General features: G+C 44.3%; 1 protein-coding gene across 1 annotated transcript; it reads left to right on the top strand.

The window, feature by feature from the left end:
• The first annotated feature begins 232 nt into the window (after positions 1 to 232).
• POLR1D (RNA polymerase I and III subunit D) lies at positions 233 to 22729 on the top strand. The gene is made up of 3 exons (XM_077484069.1): positions 233 to 351; positions 16115 to 16189; positions 22392 to 22729. Exons 1-3 carry the CDS (start codon positions 332 to 334, stop codon positions 22657 to 22659), a joined length of 363 nt encoding a protein of 120 aa, XP_077340195.1. The 5' UTR covers positions 233 to 331; the 3' UTR covers positions 22660 to 22729.
• The last annotated feature ends 2583 nt before the right edge of the window (positions 22730 to 25312 follow it).

Consider the following 25312-nt stretch of genomic DNA (forward strand, 5'->3'; position numbering starts at 1 on the left):
TAAAAGAGGGAATAAAATGTGCTCTACGTGTGGGAATATCACAAGCTACCTGGAAGATAATCACATCTCTTCCCTGGACTGAGACTAAACACTGGCGTGCACTTCCAGCTATGGGAGCAGCGCTGCCGGTTCCCAGCACCCATCTCTATTACAGCCTCGTCCCCCCCTCCCTACTACAGCCTCGCTGTAGTCACGTGCATCTTATGTAACGCGCAAAACTCGTCAACGTCACTACGCCGGAAGTTGCTCTGCTGGTTGGCAAAGGCTGTTTGCACATTGGTTGGCTGTGTTCCCTTTATTTTTCCGGGTTGCAGTTCCTGTGCGTGTTACTATGGCGGACGAGCTGGAACGGTGAGGAGTTATTATTACTATATTATGCATGGCGCCGTGTATATAAAGGGGATTTCGTGATCTGAAGGGCTGACCTGTACAGGCTCCCATTGTCAGGGGGAGTGTGTACAGTATATGTATATGACGTGTCGGTGTGTATACAGGACTCAGGGTCTGTATGTGTACTGAAATGTTAGGGATTCTTCATTCCTGCAGATGAAGGATTTGTTTTACAGACATGCTTAGTACACATCCCACATGGAGATAACATGCTTGGCACACCTCTTACGCGAGAGTGATGCGCTTGGCACACCTCTTACGCGAGAGTGATGCGCTTGGCACACCTCTTACGCGAGAGTGATGCGCTTGGCACACCTCTTACGCGAGAGTGATGCGCTTGGCACACCTCTTGCACGCAGATGACGGCACGCCTCCTCTTGCGCGGAGATTACGACGAGCTTGGCGCGCCTCCTCTTGCGCGGAGATTACGACGAGCTTGGCGCGCCTCCTCTTGCGCGGAGATTACGACGAGCTTGGCGCGCCTCCTCTTGCGCGGAGATTACGACGAGCTTGGCGCGCCTCCTCTTGCGCGGAGATGGGCACAGGACCTCCATCGGCCTCTGCCCTCGCCAGGCTTGAGTAGTGGAGAGGCATCGGAACACCCCCCCACCCATCAAGGGGGGTGTTGGGCTGTCCGTAATAGACAAGAAAAAAAGGCACAAACAGGTATGCTCCTACCCTACTCCCCCTGGAGAGAGTGCAGCACGCCCCTGGTCCCCTGCAGCACTTCCACCATGGCTGGAGGAAACGCTACAACTGAGACCATGTTGGAAGTGTCCAGGCTTTAAAGAAATGACTGCAGTGTTTCCTGGGAAGTGGGTGGAGCTGCGCTCTCTCCAGGTGCTTTCCTGAGGCTGGGTCCACACCGATGCGGCAGCGAGAACCGGATGTGATTCGCACGGCACTGCAGTGCAAATCACATCCGATCTCTGTGCGATGCGAGTTCAGCCATACAGATAGTACGAGGTGAGAAAAGAAACGCACCCCCTCCACTCAGCAGAATAACTGTTCTAAATAGACAAGCTGTGTGCTGAGCTCCCTGACACATTTTATCTCACGTGAAAACTTCTCAAAAGTGACTCGTGCTATAACAGAGGAGCTAAGCACCAGAGAGCGAGAACACTTCGAGCTTTGAAGAGAGATAAGTAATCACTGCAGATATATATGTATACTTTACAGTGGTTGTAAACTCCCATACATGAATTGTACCTATAGTTAAGGCCTACCTCCTAAGTACTGTAAATATCTCCTAAATCTGCACTGTTTAGGAGATATTTACTGTATATACAGTCGATGACATCATCGGCGCATGTGCTCCTGAAGGAACAGCAACCCGCGTTGTTCCTTCAGAGCCCTTTGCCATAACCGGTGGCTCCCACGGGAGTAATGTCACATGGCTTCAGCCAGTCGCACAGCCAGAGTCCACAGACCCGGAAAAAAGACGGCTGAAGATAGAAGCAACCTCCAGCAGTGACAACGCATCGGGGGAGGGCTTCGTTTGCAGTTAAGTTTCCCATAATGTACTAGCATGCGATGTATACTAGCACATTATGTCTTTACTTTGCAGGGAAGAAGAAAAAAATGAATCCTGTGGTTTACTTCCTCTTTAACCACTTTCAGACCGGACCATTTTGCTGGTAAATGACCAGAGGTCTTTTTACACTTTGGCACTGCGCTGCTTTAACTGGTAATTGCGCGGTCATGCAATGTTGTACCCAAACAAAATTTGCGTCCTTTTCTTCCCACAAATAGAGCTTTCTTTTGATGGTATTTGATTGCCTCTGCGATTTTTATTTTTTGCGATATAAACGTAAAAAGACCGCAAATTTTGAAAAAAAATGATATTTTCTACTTTTTGTTATTAGAAAAATCCAATAAACTCAATTTTAGTCATACATTTAGGCCAAAATGTATTCAGCCACATGTCTTTGGTAAAAAAAAAGTCAATAAGTGTATATTTATTGGTTTGCGCAAAAGTTGTCACATCTACAAACTAAGGTACGTTTTCTGGAATTTACGCAGCTTTTAGTTTACGACTGCCTATCTCATTTCTTGAGGTGCTAAAATGGCAGGTTAGTACAAAACCCCCCCAAATGACCCCATTTTGGAAAGTAGACCCCCTAAGGAAATTGATAAGAGGCATGTTGAGCCCATTGAATATTTTATTTTTTTGCCTCAAGCGATTGAATAATGACAAAAAAAAATTTTTTTTTTTTTTTTTACACAAAGTTGTCACTAAATGATATATTGCTCACACATGCTATGGGCGTATGTGAAATGACACCTCAAAATAAATTCTGCTGCTTCTCCTGAGTACGGGGATACCACATATGTGGGACTTTTTGGGAGCCTAGCCGCGTACGGGGCCCCGAAAACCAAGCACCGCCTTCAGGCTTTCTAAGGGCGTAAATTTTTGAGTTCACTTCTCACTACCTATTACAGTTTTGAAGGCCATAAAATGCCAAGATGGCACAAAACCCCCACAAATGACCCCATTTTAGAAAGTAGACACCCCAAGCTATTTGCTGAGAGGCATGTTGAGTTCATGGAATATTTTATATTTTGCCACAAGTTGCGGGAAAATTACAAACTTTTTTTTTTTTTTTTTTCACAAAGTTGTCACTAAATGATATATTGCTCATGCATGCCATGGGCATATGTGAAATGACACCCCAAAATAAATTCTGCTGCTTCTCCTGAGTACGGGGATACCACATATGTGGGACTTTTTGGGAGCCTAGCCGCGTACGGGGCCCCGAAAACCAAGCACCGCCTTCAGGCTTTCTAAGGGCGTTACAGTTTTGAAGGCCATAAAATGCCAAGATGGCACAAACCCCCCCCAAATGACCCCATTTTGGAAAGTAGACACCCCTAAATTTAGGGGTACACTAGTGAGACTAGGTAATAAATGGCGGGTGCCCTGAAACTATAAAAAAATAACTAACCAACCAGCGTCACCTGTAACAGTTATATGGTGATCACTGGTGAAAGGGTTAACTAGGGGGCAATCAGGGGGCTTTATGCGGTAGTATATGGGGGTCCCTGGCGCTATAAAAAGCTGCGGCGAACCTAAATACCTACCTGCCTAACTAGCGTCACCTGTGACACTAATACAGCGATCAGAAAAACGATCGCTTATTAGGCTGGGTTCACACTGGAGCGATGCGGGAACGCCACGAATGCGCGGCGGGTTCCCGCATTGCATGCCTCCCGGCGGCAGTTCACACTGCCCTATGCGAACTGCTGGGAGTGTCAGTGAAATGTTACTGACACCCCCAGATCAGTTCACATATCGCAGTGCGATCTGCAAACTCGGATCGCATGGTGTGAACACCCATGCGATCCGATTCTGCTGCGGGCCAAAAAAAGGGTCCCGTGCGAATTTGCGGCGGGTGCGGCGAATGGCTGAACTCGAATCGCACAGAGATCGGATGTGATTTGCACTGCAGTGCGGTGCGAATCACATCCGTTCTCATAAACCGCTGCAATGTGAACCCAGCCTTAGTGACACTGGCGACGGGGGGTGATCACGGGGTTAAACCTTTATTGGGGGGGTTAGGGGGGTACCTTAGAACTAAAGGGGGCTAACCCTAACTGCCCTAACAGTTATTAGTCACAAATGACACCCGCCGGGTGATCAGGGGGTTAAACCTTTATTAGGTAATAAATGGCGGGTGCCCTGAAACTATAAAAAAAATAACTAACCAACCAGCGTCACCTGTAACAGTTATATGGTGATCACAGGTGAAAGGGTTAACTAGGGGGCAATCAGGGGGCTTTATGCGGTAGTATATGGGGGTCCCTGGCGCTATAAAAAGCTGCGGCGAACCTAAATACCTACCTGCCTAACTAGCGTCACCTGTGACACTAATACGGCGATCAGAAAAATGATCGCTTATTAGGCTGGGTTCACACTGGAGCGATGCGGAAACGCCGCGAATCCGCGGCGGGTTCCCGCATCGCATGCCTCCCGGCGGCAGTTCACACTGCCCTATGCGAACTGCTGGGAGTGTCAGTGAAATGTTACTGACACCCCCAGATCAGTTCGCATATCGCAGTGCGATCTGCAAACTCGGATCGCATGGTGTGAACACCCATGCGATCCGATTCTGCTGCGGGCCAAAAAAAGGGTCCCGTGCGAATTTGCGGCGGGTGCGGCGAATGGCTGAACTCGAATCGCACAGAGATCGGATGTGATTTGCACTGCAGTGCGGTTCGAATCACATTCGTTCTCATAAACCGCTGCAATGTGAACCCAGCCTTAGTGACACTGGCGACGGGGGGTGATCACGGGGTTAAACCTTTATTGGGGGGGTTAGGGGGGTACATTAGAACTAAAGGGGGCTAACTCTAACTGCCCTAACAGTTATTACAGTCACAAATGACACCAATGCAAAAAAAAAAAAAAAAATGACATTGGTGTCACTGTGACTGGGGGGCAGGGGTAATTGGGGGGGTGATCGGGGGGTAAAGGGGGGGTGTGAGTGTGCCTGGCATGTTCTACTGTGTGTGTAGAGTGTTGGTGCAACTCACCGATCCGCTCTCCTCCGTGTCGGAACGAAAAATACCGACACGGAGGAGAGAATACATCACTTCCTCTCCTGTGTTTACATTACAGGAGAGGAAGTGATGTCACGGGGGATTTCTATTTGTCGGGAGCGATCGCGAGGGGGTGGCCATGAATGAATGGCCGCCCCCTCGTCCCGGATCGCTCCCGGACGAAAACCGACCGCCGCAGGCACCGGGCGGGGGCCCGATCGGGCCCCCGACCCGCGGGAGGCAAGGGACGTACATGTAAGCCCTTATGCCTGCCCGTGCCATTCTGCCGACGTACATCGGCGTGCGGCGGTCGGCAACTGGTTAAGCAGACCTGCAGGCATATATATATATTTTTTTTTTAATAGTAAAATCTGCTGGGTAAAGGGTACGTGAAGAATAATCGCCAGAAGGGAAGAACCCCTTTCCAAGGGGATCCTGTGCACATAGCACTCGCCCCTGTCTGAAATCCGTGCAGGGGTTGCTGAGCTGTATTGTTGGATAGCTACCCTGGCCACCCACCTAGCTTTCCCACAACACTGATCAACAAATGGGTATCTGAGTGACGGCTCAAGACAAGAGAGGAAGAGATGTGACAGGCAGTGCACCTAGAGCCTCCACAACCTGACTTTTAATAATTGGACACTCACCTGTCCCACGGTCCAGTGATGCGGGCGAATGAAGCCCCTCTCCTCAGCGCCGGCATTGTGACAGGGTGCCCAGCTTGGGCTTCACAGCAGGGCATGCACTGCGCATGCGCGAGCCACACTGCGTTATGTGATTGGCTGGGCAATCTTCTGGGACTTGTGACGTGTCCCAGAAGATTGCACAGAAGGAGCCTGAGGAGGGAGCTGGATGCCCCTAAAAATAGGTTATCCACCCCCCCAAAAATATGACCTAACAAATGTGGTATGTCAGGGGGGTACCCTTCACTTAAAGCGGAAGTTCCATTTTTGGGTGGCTTTAAGCTTTAACAAAAAAGCCTGGAAGCTGTTTGGTTTCTATGCAGAGCTGCACCAGATTTGCACTCTCCAGTTTTAGTAAAATCAACCCCATGGTGTACTAAATGAGAGAGATGAGGAGGCTGCACTGCAGAATAGAGAAGGGCTTGGTGCTGGCTGTAAGCTTCCCCCATGGGAACACCTATATTTGTAAGCTGGGAGTGGAGCTACAGCCAACAATGGCAAATAAGAAACATTTATTTTATTTAACATCCAGGTTTTAAATGGCTACAACACAATAATGCACTTGTACTAGGTCTTTGCCCAGGTGAATAGGCAAACTATTATTTTCTGGTGATAGTTCTTTAATTCCCATGAGGCATATGCTACCTCCATGATTGCTTATTTTTCTTTATTATTTATACTCGCCTGTATTCCGGATAGTATAGCTGTTGATGAACTTCTGGTGCTGCAACTATTAGACCTGTAACTCTCATACACAAAAGCCATGCTGTAATTTTGCAGTCATTCTGTAATTTATCTGGCTCACCTCTTCCATTATCCATTCACAGAAGGACTTGTAGTTTGTGATTGGATCACAGAATGGACTGGGGAGTAGGGGCAGATAAACAGTATGGCTTCTGTGTGAGAGCCACAACATTGCAAGTATAGCAAGCGCTATAATATCCAGCATTAAGGAAGGTGTAAATAATACTGCAGCACTGTAACCTATTTTTCATGAAATTTGTTTTTCTGCCTCCTTGTAACATCCTTTGTGAGCTCCTGAACCCCCCCCCCCCCCCCATCCCCACGTCCGTTTGTTAGGAACAAGCCATGCTTGTTAGTTGCGGTCATGTGCACTGCTCTATACATCCCATAAACCTTAGTCCAGGGGTAGGCAACCTGGGGCCCTCCAGCTGTTGCAGAACTACAAGGCCCATCATGCCTTTGAGAGTAATTGTAACTGCCAGCCTTGCAATGCCTCATGGGAAAATTAGTTTCACAACAGCTGGGGGGCCCCATGTTGCCTACCCCTTGCCTTAGTCCATCTCAGGAGCAAGCAAGAGAGGCTGACTGTTAGTATATACAGTGAAACAACAGAAAATTAACATAGCCGCCATCTAACAGGAAGTCTGATAACAGCAGCTAAAACATTTTGGAGGAGGCTGAGAGCAATCAAAGGTAACTTTTAGGTTAAGAATACATACCTGTATGGAAGTTTTCCCAAAACCTCTTTCAGGACAGCAACCGAGAGATCATGGCTCCTCCCAAAACAGGAAATGCCTCATCATCAAAAGATTTGAACGGGAGGTCTCCACCCAGCTTCCTTTAGTTTTTTGTTTCCTCCAGCCGGTAGGAACACCTCTGGTGGAAGCCATGATCTCTCAAGGCTATTCTGGGAGACGAGAGGTTCTCACCTGTTATTTTTATGCTGGATTATGCCCGTGGGCTCTCTTCCCCTTCCATGCTCAGGGCGATTTCTGTGCTGCCCATTTTTTTTTTTTTTGTCAGATGTACTGTGGTCGTGCGGAGACCCCTGCTTGCCTCCTGCATTGTGGGACAGCTGAGGTGTTAGACTGAGCAGCTGCCATTGTTCTGGTGGCCAGGGAGAGCCCTTGGCCATATACAGTGCAGTGCACAGGAAGAGGCGGCACTTCCGGGTCAGGAGAGCGGCATTGTTTCAGGCTGCAATGTACAGGGGGATAGGGCAGGGTCACCTGAAGCATTTAATGTCTGGTTCCAGGTCAGCGTGGCAGCATTTTTGAATCCTGGAACTGGCTTTCTTTCAGCCACGTGACCACAGTGTGCTTTGCAATGGAGGAAAGTTCGACAGATGAGGGGACAAGCCAGTGCATCAGCAAGGCCAAAGTAAGGGACTGAGTTCCAGTTTTACTGTGAGCCGTTTTCTCCTCTGGGTTATCACCACCCCTCCACCTTTTAAACAAAGGAATTGGTTGTGGTGATGGGTTTTGCTTGGAAACAGGGAGGTTAGGAGGTCCTTTCCTAGTGTACCTGGGTATTTTACATCTGTGGCATGCCGTGTCCTCCAAGTACAAAATGTCCCTTGAAGAGGTGGGGGGCTCCTTAAAGTGAGCCATGCTACCTTGGGTATAGAGGAAGAGAAAAAGGAGCTCTCCTTGCATGACCATATGTGTAAAGGTCTAGGATACTCCAAAGGCTGCACTTTTCCAGTCCATTTGATCATTGCAGACATGGTTACATAGTTGGTGAGGTTGACAAGACACAAGTCCATCAATTCCAACCTGTGTGTGTGCTTTTATGTCAATGTTACATGATTAAAAAAAAAATGTCTGGAGCCGGAGAAGAAACCATTCTTTGTACGGACCCATAACAAGAGGAAAATCCTGACTCCCATCTGGAACAAAGTTCCAAAACTTAGATTCGGCCTTCTTGCAGATTTCGAAGGTTGACCAACCTTGCTTTTGAAGATATGGGCATGCTAAAGGAGCCCATGAATAAGAGGATGGATCTACTTCTTAAAAGAGCCTGGCAATCATTTATGAACAATCTGAATCTGGCTATGGCAACAGATCAAATCTCCTATTACAGTGGATTCCCCGAAACAGGATATTCTAAATTCCTTTGCAACCTTATCTGCAGCAGTGGCATATATTGCTGATGCTTCAGCAGAGTCTATACGTATGTCGGCTAGGTCCGCGGCACTAACAAACGCTGCTACGAGGGCCCTATGGCTAAAGACCTGGCCTGGAGATGCCGTTTCAAAAACAGGTTGTGTGTTATCCCTTTTGCAGGGGATTGCTGTTTTGTATAAGAACTAGAATATCCGGTCAAGAAAAAGATGGTTCAGACACGCAAGTGTATTTTTTTTTTTTCGTTTTTGGGTCAGAAAGAAGATAAAATGCAGGGGAAAAAGAAGCCACGGTCCTTCCAAAAGCCCAAAGGTAGGAGTGGAGTGCTCTTCAATCCTCCTGCGACTTCCGGAAAGGCGCAGTGACTCCTTCCTCCCAGTCAGAGGAAGGCTCCAGGAGTTTCTCCCACAGTGGAGAAGCATTACACTAAACCAGTTTATTTTAAACATGTTCTCCCAGGGGTTATGTGATCAAATTCACGGAAGATACTCCAAGAAGATTTTTGGTGACAAATACTCCAAGAAATCCATCCAATGTTCTCTCCAAGAAGTCCCTATTTCAGGAACTCGGATTTCATAGAGTCATTGTTCCGGTTTCTCCAAGGGAGTTCTTACGGGGTTTCTACCTGCATGTGTTCCTCGTTCAGAAACCCTCAGGAAAGTTCGGTCTCCTTCTAAATCTCAAAGTGCTAAATCACTTGGTAGAGTGCAGAAGATTTCAAATGGATTCTATCTTAGTCAAAAACCACCTGAACCAGGGGTGCTACATGGCATCAGTCGACTTACAGGATGCTTATCTCCACATACCTATTGCCACCAGGTCCCAAAAATATGAGGTTGTGATTGAATGTACAGAAAAAAGTGCTATACCTACAGTTTAGATTACTTCCATTTGGCCTGTCATCAGCCACAAGGGTGTTTACGAAGGTGATGGTTGAAGCATCGGCACCTTTTGCATCTTGACAGAATCTCTGTGATTCCTTTTCTAGACTATCTTCTTTTTTTGCTCGAACTAGAGAGATGCCTTAGCAGAACTTGGCCAGAGCTCGTGCTCACCTAGAGTCCATAGGATGGATCCTAAACCTTCAGAAGTCAAATCTGATTCCCTCGCAGGAGGTGTTCTTCTTTGGGGTACAGTATCAACTTGTGGAGCTAAGAATTTTTCTTCCAGAGGAAAAGGAGAGAGAAGCTGTTGGAAGTAGTGTCTCTGTTGCAGTCCAGTCAGCTCCTGCCCATCAGGAAAGGCATGTCAGCCTTGGAAACCCTGACTTCTTCCATACCTGCAATTCAGTGGGCAAGACTTCACTTCAGACCCCTGCAGAGTTTCTTATCAAAAGCTTGGGATCACCAGCAGGATTCGCTGGATTCACTTGTGAAGATCCCCACCTCGGTAAAAAGGAGTCTTTGTTAGTGGAAGAACCAGACAAGGGTTTCAGCAGGTCTGCTGTGGTCCTTCCCAGTCCAAGTAAGGATAACAGATGCCAACTCCTTGGGCTGGGGGGCTCATGGTTCACAGAAGAAGCTGTAAGATCCTCAAATTGGAGGTAACTGAAAGCAGTAGCGATGGCCCTGCTGACATTTTTAAAGGAAGTTCAGGGATTTCATGTACAGATCCTGTCTGAAAATGCCACATTGGTGACTTGCATAAACAGGGAGGCACCAGAAGCAGAGTTCTTCAGGGTCTAGCGGGAAGTATTCTGAAATGGGCAGAGTTCCATATTCTATCTTTGTTCATGGTCCATCTTGGAGGGACTCTAAACAAGTCAGCGGATTTTCTCAGCAGAAACCAGGTATACAAAGCAGAGTGTCGGTTTGAACCCAGAAATCTTTCATTTGATCATCTAGAAATGGGGACAGGCACAGATGGCTCTCTTTGCGACTGTAGAGAATGCACAAGTCCCTTCATCTCCCTGAACAGAACTGACCCATCCCTGGGGTTATAAGCCCTTGTGCACAGTTCAAAGTTTCACCTCTGTTACCCCTCCCCCCCCCCCCCTTTTTCAGCTTATTCTTCAGGTCATAAGAAAAATCCAGAAAGAGGATACAACAGTAATCCTTATCACTCCGTTTGGGCCAAAGAGCTTTGTTTTCATCCGTTCAGATGCAGATCAAACCATATTGGCACCTTGCATTGAGAGTGAGACAGTACCTGCCGATACAGGGCTCTCTATTTCACTAGGAGGTAGCAAAGTTAAAACTCAGCCTGGCTTCTGAAGAGCAACTTTTGAGGAAGAAGGGATTCTTGGATAGATTGGTTGCTACTCTATCTATCTAGCAGAAAGTTTTACCAGAGCAATTTATTCCAAAGTCTGGAAAGCTTTCAACTCCTACCCTCAGGTTTTCATGTTGCAGTGCTGGGGATGTTTTTAGAGAAACCTATCTCCTCAGAGCCCTTAGTGGTTAGATTCTTCAGCCGATCCAGATCGGCAGTGATCAGATGCTTTTTTTTATAGTTGCTATAACCGCTCAAAGAATTCGGAAACTTCAAGCCTTGTCGATCAGTGAGCCATTTCTTTTTCTATTTTTACAGACAGAATTGATCTGAAAACCGGTCCAAAATCAGGCTCAGGAGATTATACTTCCTACGTTTTTGCTCAAATCCATCGGGAAAGAAGGAAGAATTTCTTACTTTGGATGTTAAGAGCGCAGTCTTAATTTACCTGGAAGCCACTATGGACGTTAGGCGTTCAAATGCATTATTTGTTTTGCTGGTAGTAAGAAAAGAAGACTAGCTACCAGGGGAACCATTGCCAGATGGTTGAGAATGGCTAAGTCTATTACTTTTCAGGTCAAGAGGGTCCAGTTGGTATTCGTGCTCATTCTATAAGAGCTTTGGCAGTGAGTTGGACAGAGAAAGCTGGTACCTGTATAGCTTTTGATGAGGTGTTTCCTGTTGTGGGAGGAGCCATGATCTCTTGGGTGCTGTCCTGAAAGACTATTGGAAAATAAGTGAAGTCTAACTTAAATTTTTAAAATTGAGTTTAGTGTCACTCTAAAGCATGTCTGAGCTCAATATTTAAAATTATCATTCCTTTCCACTATGATCACACTGCTATTGATACCGGTATCAGTGCCGATGCTGAGTATTTTCACAAGTATTCGTAAAAAAATGCTGATACCCAAGCCCAATACATTTTGTGGTGCGATTTGAGCTTGTATAAAATGAATGGACTCAAATCGCTCTGCAAAGAATCACTTGCAGTGATTGCGGTGCGCTTCCTGTCCCAATCACATGTGGTTTCCTGCACTGCTTCTGTGTGAACTCAGCCTTGTCGGTGATTTCAGCAGTGCCCATGGGAGGAGATTCAGGAGGAGGAGTCAGTACAGGAATCACTGCTTGCGGGCGGCAATGTACCATGGGATATATAGTCCTTAGACATTGAAAGTAAACAACAGAGAAGTTGCAAAGCATGGAGGGAAAACAAAGTTCTGGAAAGCAATCGCCAGCCATCAGGCAGCACTCACAATATGAAAGAAGTTTAGAAAGTAAGCTTTGATTGAATTAAAAAAAACAACTATTGTTTGTATTGCTGTTATAAAATGAAAATGTGTGCTGTGCCCATAAAACTCTATTTCTGTTCATAGCACTGATAAATCAGAATGAGATTGCCCATTTAAATAGCACACCTGACCCCATACTTGGGGAAATTTGGCTTTTTGTGTCAATCGTATGGCAATTCAGTGTTACTGAAGTGGTAAAAGATGGTAAAAAAAATAATCTTTTGCAGTAGTAAATGATTAGGCATCCCTGGTCTAACGGTAAGAGTCCTTTCTCACTGGCCTGTCTGCTTGCTTAGCGGGGAATTGATCCACTTTATCCCCATTGAGCAGGTGGATGACGGGTCTGTCTACGCTCACTGTGCTGAGACAGATCTGTTGGAGTCTCGCTCTCCTCTATGGGGGAGAACGGATGACCGCCTGTCTGTTTTCATCCGATCCACCAGAAACATGGAAAATAAGGTCACCTTCGTTCTGCGATTGGATAGCAGTGTCAGCGGACATGTCACCGCTGACATCCGCCACTCCATAGAGGTGAATGGAGACTGTGATCAGGTCCGCCTGAAAAACTGACAGATGGACCTGATCAGAAAGCCTGTGTGAAAGGGGCCTAAATGGAACTAAAGTATGTAACGTGTCCAAAGGATCATACAGTGAGGGTAGACTCTTGTTTCTCCTCTGGGTGGCCCCATAACTCACACTGAATTTTTAACTACGGTACCTTTTTATGCAAATCATTTTTGAAAATTGAGGGTGAAAAAAAAATATTTTATATATATTATTTTTAAATACAAGAGCCTAGCGATGAGAAATTGGTATTGAAAGGGCCAACGAATTGTATAAATCAAAGCTTAGGTGATGCCCTCTTCTTCTTGTGTAGGGGACCGCAAAGCATTTTTGCCTACCTGATCCTCTGCTTCTGCAGGCTCCTCCTTACTACAAGGGTGGTCCTCACAGCCTCTTCTCCCTTATGACAAGGCGATCAGGTGTCCTCTAATGTCCTCAAGATTAATGTAGGGCCTATAGCCCTGCACTGGAAGGGAAGAGGCAGAGGGACAGTCCACTGCTGGCGCATAGGGGAGAAAAGAAAGATCTCGTAAGTAAAACTCCTTTTCCGTTTCCTCAGCATAATTGTTGCAATGTATGGGCGGCCCCATTGCAAAGAGCTTTGTTACTTTTCCTGGAGTTGGACTCTAACATTTACGCATTTCTCATTTTGCTTCAGTAGGTATGGCAATGCAGTGAGCAGCCTTGACACTTAACATGTGCAGAACACTAATGGCTCTGTGGACTCAGAGGTACCAATAGACATAATGATCATCGCCAACTCTTGCTGAAGGCAATCAAAGCACTTATGAGCCCCTCATGCCATTCAGCATACTGGCATAGAGTGAACAAAACTGGTGCACTCAGAATCTGGTGTAGCTGTGCATGGTAGCCAATCAGCTTTTAGCCTCAGGTTTTTCAGTTAAGTTTTGGCAACGTAAGCTGATTGGTTTCTAGAAGTGAGCCTGATTTTGCATTCTAGCTTTACTGGAGATAAACTCCACTGCTTCAGGATTGTGCTCTTTTGAGTATGTTGGATAACTTCTGCACAGTATGACGTGCTCTTCCAGTACGCATGTGTGTGGTTGATTTTGGTTTCCATGGGCTCAACTCGCTGCCTGATTGGTCATCAGACTGGCTGCTTCCTAAAAAAACAAAAACAAAAAACTATGTATTTTTCTGACCTAAGGCTCTGCTCACTCCTGAGCAGAGCGATTTTTTTTTTTTTTTTTTTGGCATTTTGTTTGAAGAGTTTTGCAAGCGCATTATGGGTGTTCTAGAAGCATGTTGCAGGCGTTTACTAGTCTTCATGTACACGGGATGTTTTTACAACCTCTCCTGAATGATTTAACTAAAACCGATAGTAACCAAAGTTTAAAACATCTGTTTTGCCGCATTTTCAAATGCTGCGTTTGCATTTTAGAAGTGTTTTTTTTTTTTTTCCCTATATTTTCCCCATATAGCCAAAAAGTAAAAACTCCTGTAAACGAAATGTGGGAGCTGCTGTGACCCCCGGTCATGACACAGGGCTCTGAAAGAGTGGCACGGATGGCCTTCCCTTCAGAGCGCATGCGCCAGTGATATCACTGGCTGCATGTACTGTAAATATCTCCTAAACGGCGTACGCTTAGGAGATATTTCTACTACCCATAGATAAGCCTTATTTATAGGTTTATCTATAGGTAAAATTTAAAGATTGAAATTAACTTCCTCTTTTAACATTTCAAAGCTGAACTCCAGGCATACTGATAAATAGTTAAATACACATGATGAAATGCATATAAAAGAGCTATTTTACCTGCCAAGAGATTTGTATTTGTCTACCCAGTTCTTTGATTTACACAGCTCATCCACACAGCAAAGCCAGGTGGATAACATTGCCTTCATTGTTAGTTGTAGACTTCAGTAGTGTCCTGAGCCTTCTGACCGATGAGCTTCTCTTTTATGCTCACTCTGCCCTTTTTTCCTATCGGCATATTCCTTGTCAACATTGGCATGTAGCACTTCTCCTATGGGTCTGATTGCTGCTATACAGGGAAATTTAAGATGCTGATACCAAGTCAACATGCCTAGCAGCCCTCTGGGACACATCACAGGTCCCAGAAGGCTGTGGAACCATTCCCAAAGTGCAGTGCAACTCGTGCATGTGCAATGGGAAGCTGCAAGGAGTCACAGCTGGCTTCCCACACTAGACATGGTGGCTCTGGGGGCCCCAAGAGTGGCAAAGAACCATCCCGGGTAAGGACAGAACTGGATCCTTGGACAGATGAGTGTCCTTTTAATAAAAGTCAGCAGCTACAGTCAATATTTGTAGCTGCTGACTTTCTAACTTTTTTTTACATGCTTTTTGTTGGGGGGGGGGGGGGGTACTAAAGATCCTCTTTAACACAATTGTAAACCACATCTGGTAAAAAAATAAAAAACACCTGTATGTCATACTAGCGCATTATGGAATACTTGCTTTAGAACAAAGCCCTCCCGCAGTGCAATGTCACAGCTGAAAGGGCTGACATGTTTCAATGGTCTTTCTTCCAGGTTCACGTGTGTGATTGGACAATGTCACTCCTGCGCATGTGTGCGGGAGCCCTCGGTTCCGGCACGAAGCTCAGAAGTTAGGCAAGGTATGCCAGACCTTTTAGAGCGCATGCGCCAGTGATGTTGCAGGCTACATGCAGGGTGAATATTAATTTTAACTACAGGTAATCCTTATTATTATAGACTTACCTGTAGGTAAAAATAAAGCAGGCTTTACTACCCCATTGATACCAGTCTTTAAAGCGGAGTTCCACCCAAAAATGGAACTTCCACTTTAAGTAAGGTGACCCCCCTGACATGCCACATTTGGCATGTCATTTTTTTTTCAGAGGTTCCCAGCTCCCACTTCCTCTCGGCGCACCGCAGCACCGGAAGGGAGCTCAACCCCCCCCCCCCCCAATCGGCAATCATCTGGGACACTTCACAGGTCCCAGATGATTGCCCGTCACGGTGCGGCCTGGCACATGTGCATTTGGTGTCCGGCTGTGAAGCCACAGCCGGGCGCCCACCCTTACAATGCCGTTGCCTCAGAGAGGAGGGGGATGAGCGGGGCTTCGCACCCCCGCAGCGCTGGATCCTGGGACAGGTGAGTGTCTGATTATCAAAAGTCAGCAGCTGCAGTATTTGTAGCTGCTGACTTTTATTTATTTTTATTTTTATCAGAACTCCACTTTAATATTACAGCACAGGAAGGAAAAAAATACTTTAAGTTGATACACAATCAGTAAAGAACTATATGAAATTATTAATATCTATAAACAATTGTATTTTCGATTCCCATTAACCTTTGCAGGTTGTAGTATCAATATTCTTCGCATTTTGTCTTCATCTCCTGCATGCTGTTTCTTAGCAATGTTCTGTTACATATGATCAGATAACTGTTGTCTTCCAGACAGCAGGGGACACAGTCTTCTCTGATTTGATTGAACACCAATATGAACTGATAACGCTTCCACACTGCAACATCTCTTTTCTGTTCAAGCTTCAATAGAATTTATGTATTTATTCTTGACTTTCTCTCCGTTTGAGTCAATATGTTGTTGTTTTTCTTATGCAGGAAAGCAGTTGAAGAGCTTCTTAAAGAAGCACAGCGTGGAAAAGATCGTGCTGAGACTATGGGACCAATGGGCTGGTATGTAGAAATATCCTAGTGCTTTATTTTTATGTAATGCCAATAAGGCAGTTTTGGCATGTAAGATATATTTTACCTTGATCAACAAGAATATGTGGTGCTGCCTGCCCCTTTTTAAACTGAAGATGCGCTATTAAAGCCAAACCCTGGGGAAAGTAAAAATCCTCCCTTTACATTGGGGCTGCTCTGTGCTGCAAGGGTCAACTGCTAGTTTATGTTTAGAGGACCCGGTAAAGCACTTTCACTTGATTCCATGCTTTTGTAGGCTCTTCTTGCTGTAAGATCACCACCCGAAGCCTCTTCTCTCCTACGAGCTGGTGATCGGATGTCCTCTGGCATCAAGTCTGATGCAGGGCCCTTAGCCCTACATTGGATGTGAGAGCGTAAAGAGATGGTTAACTTCTAGAGCATTGGGGATTGCAGCCTGCCAGAGGAGGGGAAGATCAAGTAAGTAAAACTGCTTTTCCATCCTGTAGGTGTAAGCAAGCAGTTAAGTGTTGCAGTGCAGGGGCATCCCCCCTTGGAAGGGATGGTTTTTACTTTTACTGTAATTGGCCTTTAAAGTGAACCTGTGCTTAGGCTATGGACATTAAACTGTTCACATACTCTCAACCAGCTATAAAAGACCACTTTAGTTTCTGGTACTGTGAAGTATTTTGTTAGCAGACTCAATGTGCCCAAATTCTGTTCACTGTATTATTTATTTATTCAGTATGATGTACATTGAGCATGATATGTTTGTGTTGAGTCTGTTATTGTGGTTTCTTTTAAAAACCCTTAATTCAGGCACAACAACGTCAAATAGAGTGTGGAAGGGTGGACCCACTCCTATGTTACAGCTGTCTGTGTCTCTTTTGGGGGGAAAAAAGCATCTCTCTTCTTCTGGTGTGGTCACTGGACCTGGAAGTGAGAAGAATTTTCCAAAAGAAATGCTAATGGCAATAACACATTTTCATTAGGTAAAATAGATGAGGTTTAGAACCTCTTCCACACCTTTTATTACGGTCTTTATCCAAGCTACAGGTAGATTATTTTACTGTGTGTATTCATCAGGTTATGAAGTCAAGGGAAATCTCCCCAAATAGTACTTGGGAGGCAATAAAACATTTAACCACTTTAGGACTGGGCCTATTTTTCAGACTCAGTGTTTACAAGTTAAAATATTTTTTTTGCTCGAAAATTACTTGGAACCCTTTTTTTTTTTATTTTTTCAAACACGCTAGAGAATAAAATTGCAGTCATTGCAATACTTGCTGTCACACCCCATTTGTGTAGTGGTCTTGCACTCACACTTTTATGAGTTAAAAAATTGGACAACAGTAAAGTTGGCCCAATTTTTTTTTTATATTGTGAAAGATAATGTTATGTCGCGTGAATTAATACCCAACATGTCATGCTTCAAAATTGCACCAGCTTGTGGAATGGCGGCAAACGTTTACTCTTAATCTTCATAGGTGAAGTTTAAAAATTTCTACAGATTACCAGTTTTGAGTTACAGAGGAGGTCTAGGGCTTAAATTATTGGTCTCACTGGAACGACCGTGGCGATACCTCACGTGTGGTTTGAACACCGTTTGCATATGCGGGCGCTACTCGCATATGAGTTCACTTCACTGTATGCAAGGTTGTCGCAAGGGGTTGCTATATTTTTTATTTGGGTCACTTTTATTCCTATTACAAATAATGTAAACATCCCTTGTAATAGAAAAAAGCATGACAGGACCTCTTTAAATATCTGGGGTCAAAAAGATCAGATCACATATTTACACTAGAATGTAATAAGTCATTTGAAAAAAAATAAATAATAAAATTCTCCTTTTAAGAGCATTGGGCGAAAGTGGCGTTTGACGTCGCTTCCACCCTCCAATGCTATGGAGCCGATGGGGCCATCTTCCCCCCTCGGCGTTCAGCAGTGAGGGAAGTGGACGCAATCGTCTCCGCCGCCGCCACCAATAAAGGTGATCTTGCGGTGAATCCACTGCAGAGACCACTTATATCTTAAAGCGAAAATGCTTGCTTTTCCTGAAAATACCAGGGTTATTGCAGTTAGCTGCTGGCATAACAATGGTATTTAGCAACGTACAGCTGCAGCGATTTTTGCAAAGTGGTTAAAGTGGAGGTAACCTGCATCAACTATATAAGGGAAAGTTGGACAACTAGCAGCACAAGTAAGCTAACAAAAGGACCAGACATCCAGCATAGGATCCATGAAAGTATAGAGAACACAAATGAGAACCCTAACCAACCTATAAAACTCTGCGGTCTGTTCACCACCATGATATTTCCTTTTTTCCCCCTTTTCTTTTCATCACTTCTACTCCTCCTCTCCCTCCCTTCCTTCCTTTTTTTTTTTTTCTGTCTTATTGTCTTTCATTCTTTTACTCACTTACCTCTAACTACTGCAGTCACCATCCTGACTCCTAGACCAATAACCTCTTCTCTCTCCAAATGTTTAAAAACCTAAAAGAGATGCCCTATATATCATTTCACTCACTTTCTCACTTTGTTGCAAAATGTGTGCATCGTTCGGAAACGGTGACAAAGTATCACAAAATCTATATGCACAGATACTATATCTGTTTTGGTCGCACTGTTTTAGAAGGTGAAACACAAACTTTTATATAGGTTGTAAGCTCCTTACAACCAAGTCCAATGTTTAAATATAGTTTCCTCATAACCAATGTTCTACGATACTTGTCAGTTATTTCCTTCATTTTCAGTTTTGTTTCTCCTGCTTGAGGAAAACGATATATGGCTATTTTTTTTTTTTTTGCATTTTTCTTTTAAAATGGAAATACTGAAATTGTATAGAGGACTAGGTAGCCAACAGAAGAACATGATAAAACTAATGAGAGGTGGGAAAGTTGCAGAGGACAAACAAAAGGAAAGATTGGGGAAAAGGGGAAGCTAAATGCGTGTTGGTTAACTTCATGGTCTTATTGACATATCTCTCCACCATTCATAAACTAAGAGGTGGAATCTAGCGTGGCACTGTATTCCATTCGCTCAAACGGGGTCCAAAAGGATTTTCCAGAAAAAAAGTAATTTTATAGGAGTGGGTTGGCTTTCTGTGGCTCACCCGGGCTCTCCCCTCCCACCGGGAGACCCGAGCCACCAGCCGGCACGTCTGATTCTGGCTTTGTTCGGGTCTCTGATGTAGTAACTCAGAAGAGACGTCACAACGGCGGCAGTTTTAAAAAATCTACAGTATTCAAAAAACGCCAATCTCTGCGTTTTTGAATACTTTCAAGTGCAGAGGAGGGTTTTTGTTGGGTTCCCCAGATCCCTCCATAAAGAGTACCTGTCACTGCCTATTACAGTCACCAGAGATGTTTACATTCCTTGTGACGGCAATAAAAGTGATCAGAACTTTTTTGTTTTTACACGGCCCCGTCAAATAAATAAATTAAATAAAATACGTTTTTTTTTGTTTTGTTTTTAAAGTGCTCCATCCCTCCGTGCTTGTGCACCAAAGGAAATGCATACTTAAGTCACGCCTGAAAATTAACAGTGTACAAACCACACATGTGAGGTATCGCCACGATATCTCGACTGTAATAGCCGAAATCACGCGAGATTTAGGGTGTATTAGCCGAAATCTCGCGAGATTCCGGGTGCATTAGCCGCAATGTCTCCTGGGATTACTTGGACGAGATCCCAGGAGACAGTGCGGGCTTCAGCAGGAAATGATGCTGATCCCCGCAAGAGACCGCCCATCGCCGCAGGGGAGGAAAATAAAAAAAACTACGAATTACAAAAGGTAGATTAATAAAAAAAAAAAAAAAAACATGTGGCATTATCAAATGTACGGTCTAGAGGCAACAGAATGGGCAAATATATTATTATGAGTGCAGAACCCCTTTAACCACTTTCAGACCGGACCAATTTGCTGGTCAAAGACCAGACCACTTTTTGCGATTCGGCACTGCGTCGCTTTAACTGACAATTGCGCGATCGTGCGACGTGGCTCCCAAACAAAATTGACGTCCTTTTTTTCCCACAAATAGAGCTTTCTTTTGGTGGTATTTGATCACCCCTGCGGTTTTTATTTTTTGCGCTATAAACAAAAATAGAGCGACAATTTTGAAAAAAACGCATTATTTTTTACTTTGTTATAATAAATATCCCCCAAAAATATATAAAAAAAACATTTTTTTTCCCTCAATTTAGGCCGATACGTATTCTTCTACATATTTTTGGTAAAAAAAATCGCAATAAGCGATTATTGATTGGTTTGCGCAAAAGTTATAGCGTTTACAAAATAGGGATAGTTTTATAGCATTTTTATTAATAATTTTTTTTATTTTTTTTATTAGTAATGGCGGCGATCTGCGATTTTTATTGTGACTGCGACATTGTCGGGGACCCATCGGACATTTTTGACACATTTTTGGGACCATTGTCATTTATACAGTAATCACTGCTATATAAATGCAGTGATTCCTGTGTAAATGACACTGGCAGTGAAAGGGTTAACCAGTGGGTGGCAGTGTAGGGGTTAAGTGTTCCTAGGGGTGTGTTACTAACTGTGGGGGGGTTGGGCTTTCATTTAGTGTACACTGATATCTGCTCCAATCACATGGAGCAGAGATCAGCGTCACTAGTTGCTAGGCAAAGTGGAAAAATGTTGTTTATACAGCATTTCCTCCACTCGGCAGCTCCGTGAGACGATCGCGGGGATGCCCGCGGCGATCGAGTCCGCGGGTCCCGCGACCGGACTCACGGGGGTCCCGACCAGCGCGATCTACGTCGACCCGATGGCAGGGCGGCATCGAATATTGGACGTACATGTACGCCAATATGCCTGCCCGTGCCATTCTGTCGACGTACATCGTCGTGCGCTGGTCGGGAAGTGGTTAACCACTTGTCCTCTGGAAGAATTATAAGATACCCCCCCCCCTTCATGACCAGGCCATTTTTTGTCATGACACTGCATTACTTTAACTGACAATTGTGCAGTCATGCAACACTGTACCCAAATAAAGTTTTATATCTTCTTTTTTTTTTTTTTTTTTTTTTTTTTGTGTTTATAAAACCTATCCAATAAAAATGTAAATCAAATTTTTTCATAAATTTAGGCCAATATGTCTTCTGCTACATATTTTTGGTCAAAAAAAAAAAAAAAAAAAGCACACACTAATTTTGTATAATTAATGTGGAATGTATATTTCTTGCTAAAGAACATTGTTGTTACGAGTAAATTTCCACTTTAAGGACTCAACCCCCTCATCCTGTCACCAGCCTGCAGCACATTTTATGAAGTCAGCATATTCCAGGTTTGACCGCACTGGCAAAAGGATACTCTCTCCTCTTCTCTTTTTTTTTTTTTTTTTTTCTTTCTTTCTTTTGCTTTCATTTTAAGGTTAAATCCTGGCTAAACTGCCAAATACAAGTAAGAAACTGCTGAAAAATATGTGAAGCTTTTCAGCTGCTTTTCTACTTACTGCACAACCACAGGAGGGTGACACTACATTATCTACTTAAGTTGTGGAAAACAATGGCGTCATCCTCTTGTCCCAGCCAGCTGATTGGACAGTGGAAGCAATAGAGAACCCTACTTGGCTAACCATGCTGGCTATCCCTATGTGTACTGCTTTACTTGGGGTTACAGGAAGCTGAGTAAGGAATGTGGGTTCTATGAAGTTTGTTATTGTAAATGTTTTATTACCTTACCGAATATACAACTGGATTGTAGGACACATACTCCTGCCAGTGGGGTACTTCAGTATAGCGACCTAGAAGAACTATGCGGATTAGGACTTATGCTTTTTCCAGGGAACTGCCACACTAGGATTTTCAGGAGAGGTCATATTTCTGTCAATACAGGTAAAATGAGGCCTGATAAGCTGAAAAAGGGTCGGCCCTAAAATCCTTTCTGTCTTTGATAGATGTTTAAGCGTTAACCACTGACAACCTCCTAGTGGGTAAACTGTATACATTGCAAAATATTTCTTTTGCTGCATAATCTGAGCTGTTTTGTTTACACTTATTATCCATAAGTATTTTAAAACAAGACTTCAATATTAGAGAGAGTGCCACTATTCTCAAATATTGTAATTCTCAGATTCAAAAAAGTGCCTTTTTTCTTTTAGCAGTATTCTCAGAATGTACACTAGGTGGCGCACAAGGCAAGCTCATTGCTGTTTCATCTTGAAGGTTTAAGAAAATGTCTTTACAACTTGTTGTATAAATGTGTTCCACAGGATGAAGTGCCCTATAGCCAGCACCAACAAACGTTTTCTTATCAACACCATTAAGAACACCCTGCCGTCGGACAAGGAGAAACGCAGCAGGAGAGCGCACAACGAGAAGGATAGCAGGGATCACAGCCAGGAAAGGAGGTATTCAAGAAAGCACAGTGCACATCCCTATAAGAGGAGCGAGGAGTCCAGAAAGGAAAAAAGCAGGTCACCACCTTCAAGCAAGAGCACAAAACGTTCACACTCAAAGGGTGACCATCAGAGGAGATAGCCATAAAGACTTTTAAGCAATAAGGCTGTAACTGTTACTTTAGTCATTTGCAATAAACAGGGTGTTCATATCTGGTTCTCAAGACTGATGATGACTGTTAAAGGAGCAATATTTTAATACAATAGGAACAATATTTTCCTATGGAAATGTAAAGTGAAACTCCACCCAAAAATAATTTAACATGGAGTTGGGAGAGTCTAAATTATTATTTTTTTCTTTGTGTTATTGTTAGCCTTGTTTCTCTCCTTTGCAAAATATAATGATTTTAAAGTCTCTAGGCTTTGAACCTGTGAAACATTTCAAAAACGTTTCTATGAAAAATGGCCTAATAACGCATCTTATTATATAATGCAATTGTAATAAAAGTTTTCATCAGCAGTTAAACCGGGAAAAAAATACATAATTTTTCAGTGTAGTTTTCTTTCATATTGTTATACCTCCTTTACAAAATAATAACAAACACACACACACTCTGACAGGTAAATTAAATAACATTGATTATATTAGTGGAATGGTACTTGAAAGTAGGTGGGATATATTGGGCAGTAAATGAACATGTTGTCCCTGAAGTTGATAGCTGAAAAACAAATGGGAAAGCATCCAGGATTTTGAGTGACTATGACCAGGGCAAAACTAAAGGCTTGTTGACTTGTCTGCAGTGGTCAGGACCTACCAGAAGTGGTCCAAGGAGGGAAAACCAGCAAACTTGACAGGGTCCTGGGCAGCCAAGGCTCACTGATGCACTTTGGGGAGCGAAGGCTGGCTTGTGTAGTCTGATCCAATAGAAGAGCTACTGCAGCTCAAAATTCTAGTTCTGATAGAAAGGTGTCAGAGCACACAAGGCATCGCAGTTTGTTGTGTAAGGGGCTGCAGAGCCACAGACCAATCGGGGTGTCCACAGCCAAAGGCGTCTTCAATGGGCACGTGGACGTCAGATCTGGATTACGGAGCAATGGAAGAAGGTCACCTGGTCTGATGAATCCCATTTTCTTTTACATCATGTGGATGGCCTGTGGAATGTGTATTGCTTACCTGGGGAAGAGAGGACACCTGGATGCTGGTAAAAGGAAAGCCGGCACAGGCACTGTGATTTATCTAGTGGCTGTTTTGGTAACAAAAGGGGTGGGTGGTTATAATGTTATGACTGATCAGGATATATATTGCAGAAAGATATCAAATGTATGACAAAGGGTGGTCTGAGCACTATAAAAAAACGAAAGAGATGTTTGCCATAAGGCACCATCTGACCGAGGGCTCGTTTACACTATACTGTGTGGGTTTTTTTTTTTTTCCCTCTCCATGCATTGTAACCTCTCTTCCAAGATGGCCTTGGAAGACTCACAGTACTGGACAACATTTTGTTTTTCCCAAACCATTTTTCAGAACAGCGCCTGAGAGATTGTAGCTCCTCCCACTAGACACAGAAAAAGCGTTCACCATCGGACTTCTATAAAATGGAACTATAGGCAAACCTATTTCTTTTTCATACATCATGGGACACAGAGTCATTACCTGCTGGGGTTATACTTCATCATTAGGTGAATGGACACTGGTAGACCAAAGGTCTCCAGACAGGAAGGGATCCCCTATATAATCCCTCCCAAACAGGGAGTACTTTAGTTTTTTACCAGTGTCTGCAAGGTGGATGGCATGGTTTGTTTGAGCTCTCTGAGCTCCAGGTCTCTAGACCCACAAACGGTTCCAAAATGAATCAAGGGATTGACCGATCAGATCCATTTGACACAGGCTTTTATGCTTAGATAAGTTGTACCTGAGCCTCGCAAAGAAGACTCAAGGTCCTGCGAGGTTTTGCCTGTAGTGTGGCCACCGGGTGCTGGACCCTGCGGAGTGAAAAAATCCTGGACACTACATCGCTAAGGCATTTCCTGCTGGGTGCTGTACAGGTTCAAGGGTGTGGACCCAAAACATGAAAGGGTACCCAGTACTTTAAGGTTCAGGTGACAGGAACCCACCGGGAAGGGTGAAGATTGGGCCCTGCTTGTGTCTGGCTGTTTTACCTGTCCGATGGCGCATGATGGTGTGCCGTTTCACCTCAGTTTGCTATTGGCACACGTGCGTTCGCAAGAGCACCGCTGGCCTCTACAGTTTGGCTGCCATGGCGCACATGGCTTCTCTGCACATGTGCCGTAGCCTTATTCTGGGCACACAAAGATTTGCATCGTATGCGAATACAGTCACGCCTGTATATCGGGAGCGTGCACATGTGTGCGCACGCACGTATAGAATGTTACGGCGCACACCCAGTTTATTTAACCACTTAAGCCCCGGACCATTTTGCAGCTAAAGGACCAGACCCCTTTTTACGATTCGGCACTACGTCGATTTAACTGACAATTGCTCAGTCGTGCGACGTGGCTCACAAACAAAATTGGCGTCCCTTTTTGGCAGCATTGCTCACCTCTGCGGTTTTTATTTTTTTGCCCTATAAGCAAAAATGGCGACAATTTTGAAAAAAAAAATGCAATATTTTTTAGTTTTTGCTATAATATCGCAAAAAGAAAAGATAAGATTGCGCTATGGACAAATTTACCCGTTTGCTAGACAAGTTTAAATAAGTAAATGTTAAAATGATTATAATAAAGTGAACTGTGAAGGGTTAAAGCTGCCTGTGCTTGAAACCTATCCCTCTAGA

The sequence above is a fragment of the Lithobates pipiens genome, unplaced genomic scaffold, assembly GCF_037356315.1.
Source record: "Lithobates pipiens isolate NorthernLeopardFrog02 unplaced genomic scaffold, aLitPip1_a1.2 Scaffold_16, whole genome shotgun sequence".
Lineage (NCBI taxonomy): Eukaryota > Metazoa > Chordata > Amphibia > Anura > Ranidae > Lithobates > Lithobates pipiens.